The sequence below is a fragment of the Labrus bergylta genome, chromosome 23 (genome assembly GCF_963930695.1).
Source record: "Labrus bergylta chromosome 23, fLabBer1.1, whole genome shotgun sequence".
Classification (NCBI taxonomy): domain Eukaryota; kingdom Metazoa; phylum Chordata; class Actinopteri; order Labriformes; family Labridae; genus Labrus; species Labrus bergylta.
The window spans coordinates 5,987,820-5,994,122 of record NC_089217.1 but is presented as its reverse complement, the minus strand read 5'-3'; the positions used below and the strand labels follow the sequence as shown (position 1 = coordinate 5,994,122).

At 38.5% G+C, this 6,303-nt stretch overlaps 1 protein-coding gene across 1 annotated transcript; it reads right to left on the bottom strand.

The window, feature by feature from the left end:
• Nucleotides 1-154: 154 nt before the first annotated feature.
• Nucleotides 155-5,474, bottom strand: si:ch211-244b2.3 (uncharacterized protein LOC557230 homolog). The gene is made up of 11 exons (XM_020653645.3): nt 5,242-5,474; nt 3,966-4,095; nt 3,694-3,838; nt 3,478-3,598; nt 3,304-3,382; nt 3,081-3,189; nt 2,775-2,880; nt 2,593-2,674; nt 2,154-2,217; nt 1,395-1,503; nt 155-1,290 (listed from the first exon to the last, which is right to left on the bottom strand). The coding sequence occupies exons 1-11, from the start codon at nt 5,282-5,284 to the stop codon at nt 1,229-1,231; spliced, it is 1,050 nt and encodes a 349-aa protein (XP_020509301.1). The 5' UTR covers nt 5,285-5,474; the 3' UTR covers nt 155-1,228.
• Nucleotides 5,475-6,303: the final 829 nt, after the last annotated feature.

Here is a 6,303-nt window from a genome sequence, read left to right as displayed (position 1 = left end):
TGAAAAGAGGAGATGGGATGTACTCTTCAGAAACAGATGCTGATGTTCAAATAAGCAGTGAGTACAGAATGTTATTTTTCTTTTCTCTAGTTAAACAGAAAGACAAGACACACTGCTTTGTCCACAGGGGGGCGCCAAAATCAATACAAGGAAAGTTCTTCAAGTCACTTTAATGTTTAATCAGTGCTTGGATACATGGCAGTATGTGGCATTGTATGGCAAATCAAAGTAAACTTACATTTTTTGTTGAAGGTTAGAGGTATCTTGTCTTAAGGTGATCATTTAAACATCCATTATTGCACTGATATATAAACAAAATATATGAACCCTGAGTAAAGTTTTAGGATTCCCCCTCCGTTGAGGCATTTCTTTTATATGTATTTATTGCACAAATCTAACAGTAAGATTCATGATCCACAGTTGTGAACAAATATCTAAATTATTGCAGTTCAAAGAAAGGTAACCTAATTTTCTTTGTCCGTTCATTTGGTCCTACATCACCCACCATGCAACTTGACTGCTGACAGTTTGAGGCAAGTTTAACATTATTATGTTTTTGCTAGCAGCGACTGATAGCGTCAAACTATTAGCTCCAAGCACAGATGTGCAAGCTTCTTTTTTTTTTCTTCAAACGTGTAGTCTTTGCCCTTACCAACAGACTCAGGTGACATCACTCGAGGCAATGTATCTGATTTTGAATAGTTAATTCTGGTAGTTTACACAACTTAAAAAATAAATAAACATTAAACAGTGATATCATAAACATTACCGAAGACATGTAAACACATTTGATTTGCTATTTCCTTGAGTGCCTCTTAAAACTTAACCAACTTTACTTAAACTCATACTACTCAACCCGAGCTCGGAGCCTAACCAGAAAAACATTGCGAAGGAAAAAATTAAGAGTCTGAAAAATCATCAACATTCAACAATTGGCAGTTGCTTTAAGAAAAGAAAAAAGGGCACTATAGTCCGAGTTGATAGAAGAAATAAAAAGAACCCCTTGTCTTTTTTCAAATATCCCATATTATAAATAACAGTACGGTGGCCGGTAGGTGCTATGGCAACAGCTGAAATGCACTGCAATCAGCAAGGCACCATGTGAAAACCGTACAGATGTGTTTCCATCTAAGAGAGAAGCTGCAGCAGGCAGTGATGTTATTGTTAGGATGGACGACATGTTAACCCCCGAAAGCTCTGAGTCTGCTGAATGTGTGGTTGTCCACTGTCACTGATTGAGTCTTTGTACTGATCTGGTGGTGTTTGTAGACAGGTTTCTCTGAGTCATAGCTGCAACAAAAAAAAGATTTCAAATGAATCTGGACTGCTAAAAGACAAACTAACGGAAAATCTTTCAACATGAATTAGAATAGATATGACTTTGACCAGCTCACCTGAGAAGTTCAGCTCATAGCTAAATTGATTGGTGGTAAATGTCATGATGCCTGTCGGGTTTTGGTGGTACGCGAGCTCGATGTCCTGACTTGAAATGCTGCTCTTCCTCTACATCACAGAGAGCAACAACAAACATTATACCACAGAATCATGTGTAGCTCGACTGTCTTGGACTTCAAAAGATTATTTTTGGGGGTAGAAAATCTAGATTGCCTGACTTTATGCTACTAGAGTCCCATGTTTTCCAGCTTAAACAAAAACATTAAGGAGAGCTCTCAAAGACTGTTACATGTCCCTCAATGTTTTTTTTCCCCCTTGGTCAATACATTAGAATCATATAGAGTATATAGCCTAACCATGTTTTCCTTCTTAAACCTATGTCATCAACTTTGCAGGCTTGGCTGTCTTCTTCCACACTCATTAAACATACCATTTAAAATACATTTTAAATCATCTATCTGTTAATAACAAAAAAAAAAAACACATCACCCTGGAAACACAGGGATGTCACCACCAAGCTGTACTCCTGCTAGGTGCTTCGTAGCATATGTTAGCGTGTTAATACGCTCAACTTAGGTGGCAAAGACGGCAAAATACCGTATTAGTATCGTCATTGTGTGCATATTAGCATGCTAAATTTAACATTGACCTAAGAAACACTGTGGCTGGGTGCAGCCTCATAGCATGGCTGAAGAGTTAACAGTGTTTACTGCTCAACATATTGATGTTTAGACTTATAACAAAAGGGTGTGCCTTACTTTACTGTAATCTTTCCATCTCCCATCCATGTCGAGGAACTGCCATTGGGGCAGTTTGCCTGAACTGAAAGACAAAGAAGAAAATGATTGGGTTAAAACATTTCCATTGGCAAACAAATAAAGAGAGCTAATCTCAGGGTTCTTAACATTAAGATGTTTTAAGAACCCATCATTCATTTGCTTTTTATGCCTTGTTTGTAGAGACAGGACAGTGGCTAGAGTTTGGAAAATGGGGATTGAGAATGACATGTGGTAAAAGCCTGAGTTGAACCTGGGCTGCACGCTTTGAGGACCACAGCCTCTGTACATGGAGCCCCAAAATAATTCAATTTAAAGTGTTAATTGAGGGTCAAATTCCTTCCATTTCACATCATTTCAATGCGGTTGTTCGATTTATGTAGTTTGATTTGTCGATTCGTGCTGACATGTTTCTCCTGACCTGCTGTTTTGACGACTCCCATTATCAGCGGTCCTCCTCACTGCTCTTCTCGTCCCGATGTCGTTATTAACTTGACACATACCTTTTAATGAAATAGTGTACAAAGAGGCAGTTTAAACATCTATCCTCAACGAAAAGCAAAATGATCCATTGTCTTGTCCATGCGATAAGCTGTGTGTTACTTGACAAGTCCAGCTTGTACGAGTATCTGTTGATCCTGAATTGTATCTGGCCCTGTGGATTCAGCTGGTATTGTGCCTCGATCGCAGCGCTGTCAAATGCACAAATCTGGACACAAATCTCAAGTTAGTCCACTGAAAAGAGGAACGCAAAGGATGGATGCCATTGCTCGCTCTTTGTCATGTAACAGGAAAATATAAAAGTTAAAGGTAAGCATGCTAATAAGTACTATTTTACGTATTACATTTTCTACGCTTTCATTTGAAGCATCTGCAAAAATTGCCAGAAATGCTTCATGCAGTACTTACATGTGCTTGGTATTCGACCCACTCCCCTTCTCCTCCCATAAACTCCCACTTGTAGCGTCCATTAGTTGGCTTTGAGGAGGCGGTTGGGAAGACGGGAGTAGAGCTAATGCTGAATAAAAGTGATAAACATCACTGTGAATCCAGCTAATCAAGGGGTTTGTCATCATACTTAGGACAAGAATACTCCCAGGAATTCAGGAAAGGAAATTCCACTGATATTTACCTTCCTATGTTAAAGGTGAATTTTGGACGCCTGCGGACGTTCCTGTGCATTCCTGTTGTGCAGTTTGTTTGTTTCATGGCTGTCGAGAAAATACAGTAAGTTCAGTTAAGCTCCATTAAGATATTTATTGTAATTTACAAGCTCACACAACAGAATGATAGAAGGATTCCCTACTGGTGAAGTCGAGTGTGTAGCTCGTTGATCCCACGGTGAAGCTGAACGTTCCCTGGCGGTTCAGAGTGAACTGGTGCTCGATGTCTCTGCTGCTGATGGAGGAGGCGATCCTGCTGGAGCTCTGAGGAAGAGGAGGAAAAAAAACCAAAAAAAAACCCTTGAGACTGCTGAAACCATTCAAGTTAAACACGGTTGACACGTGAGATTTTCCCTCACCTGTGATCCATATTCACGCCACAGCTGGTCATCTCTAAAGTACCAGCCGACGTCCTCGGCCTCACCCTGGGATAAGAAGCTCAGCCTCTGCACCTGCAGAGCGGCATTCGTAGTCTGGAACTTATCAAAGTCTATGAACACCTTCCTGTGGAGACACGTACAAACTGAGTCATCCAAATGTCGGCTGCTTTCCCATAATAATCTAAATGAGGACGATCGGAAGGAAAATAAAACTGCTGAAAGATGAAGAGAAGAAAAATCCCATCGCTGACCCTTGGGTGGTGTTGATGGTGATTCCTTTAGCTCCAGGGTGGCAGTAGTGCGTCTCGATCACATGGTCGTTATCAATTTGCAGCCACTGCTGTCCAACTAACAGCTGCCACTCAAATTGTTTCTTGTTGGCTGTAAAATACAAAAATATATGAATATATGTTTAATAACAATAAATCCAGGCTGAGCAAATTTGGGATTGAACCGAGTTTAAATGGATTTAAATACCAATTGTACCAGATTATCTTCTTTTTATAGCATTTTTAGCTTCTACTTATCAACATTTAAGGGTATAATATTTTACTTTTTCATGAATTGGCATGACAACACTGTCGTAAACCAAACATTCAAAAAAAAATATATAAACAAATGTGAGGAGTCAGTAAACTTGCATGTCCATTGACAGAAAAATGCACACTTTGGTTGAAGCAAAAATGATTTAATCATTCTAGAAATAGAGTGTTTTATGCTCGTCTTTAAATGATTTTTCAAGCCGTGTAGATATTATTTTGAGGAAAATTAGTTGGGACAAAACAAATTGTGAAGGGGTCAGATTTAGCTCTGGGATAATGTCATGATATGTGACAAACCAAACAGTGGATTATACTAATTGTCTGACATTAATCGTAAATGATTCTATTTCTTAGTTGAAGTAGTCCAACTTATAATTGGTACAGATAAGCAAAAATTCTCCAAATTTTCTGATTACATTTAGTTTCACTCAGTTAAAAATTACACTTCAGAAATGTTAACAAATATATTTCAAATGTAGCACTTTTGAAATGTACTTCCTCCACGGTGTAAACAGATGCACTTCCTTGTCTGTGGTCACATGACACCTACCCATGTTTTTACAAGCAATAAACAAATAACTAATAGAAATAGTCAATGTTGTCTGCTTTTGTTGGTCGTAAAGAGTCTCTATTATTACATTCAGTCTGTTTGATAACCATTTAAAAACTTCTCAGGAGCTAAAACTTGACAAAGGGAACAAACAGGAAGCTAAAGTTTGATTTAGTATCGTCTACAATTTGAATGTGGCATAACATAGGTCACGTCAGCTTCATTTATAGGCCTGCATTTTTAAGAAATAGCTGCTTAAAACTTGAAACGATTTCAGAATAAAAACAACACGACAGTCACGCAGACTTGAACTCAATCCCTGTATGAATTATTAACTGTGCAGACCTTGAGTACCCCACAAACCCACCACACCCGGCCTTCAGCCCTTCACACTGCCGTCAACAAACTACACAAACAGGGTAGAAAGAGTCTTACTGTCTGAGGTGGATCCGCGATAGGACGAAAAAATACTCGCCATGCCGTGGGGGAAAACACGATGCAGCTGGTGACGACGATAAAAAAGATAAATAAGACCTTAAACGAGTGAAAAACTACTTCTCATTTCAATAAGTTTCAATAAGTTTCATTTACTTCAACTCGACACATGCTAATAGAAGTATCGGTTTGCAGGTCACGTCATACACAGTCCTTCACTTTCGTTTCTCTGCCAGAGGGCTCACTTCCCATTAAGTTACCATTGTGTATGGCAAGCCCTTTTAACATTTAAACAGTTTGGCTGCCAAGTAGCAATTTAGTTTTCACTAGTGGAAATTACATTTCAACATGTCATGTAATTCAAGATATCTGTAAAACCATTTTTTACACGTTACAAATATATTTGTATGTAATTGTACATACAAATGTAATTTCGACATGGGGAAACTGATTTGCAAATATCTTTAATTGAATTACAGATATCAGTAATTACTTTTTCACTAGTAAGAATAATTATTACAGATATCTACAACTGAATTTCCACATGTTGAAAAAGGATTGTTACTAGTGGAAATGTAATTTCCCATTTCAGATATCAATAATTGCAGTTTCGGATATGTGGGCGTGACGGGCCGTCATATTAGTAGTGTACCATACAGCCATTGGTCGACTTTTAAATAGTTCATGAATATTCATTGTTACTGTATTGTTACTCTGCAACAGCTCCTGTCTGGCTCGATTCGCCACATTAAAAATTCTGTCATATGCAGAAACTGCGGTCTCAGTGTTTCCGTCTCGCTCCATTTTCAATCATCGTCTCCCAACATCAGATTCAGCGCGCTACGTATGTGAGCGTAACGGTGGTGGAGTTGCCCAATGAACCAATCCTGAGAAGGCGTCAGAGGCTGTAAATTAACATACTCATTTTGGATATGTGGGCGGGACAATGACTTCATTTCGGATATGTCGTCCAAATTTCCATATTCATTTTGGATATGTCTGTACATAATTGAAGATATCTACAATAACATTTTTACATGTGGAAATTCAATTTTTTATATC

Bases quoted from the DNA above. Each gene is read 5' to 3' on its own strand.
- si:ch211-244b2.3 (XM_020653645.3), bottom strand. From the start codon at position 5,284: ATGGCGAGTATTTTTTCGTCCTATCGCGGATCCACCTCAGACA. The intron at 3,190-3,303 runs GTAAATATCAGT...ACTTTTATTCAG, and splicing joins TTCACCTTTAACATAGGAAG to CATTAGCTCTACTCCCGTCT. The intron at 2,675-2,774 runs GTAACACACAGC...TTTCATTAAAAG, and splicing joins GTACAAGCTGGACTTGTCAA to GTATGTGTCAAGTTAATAAC.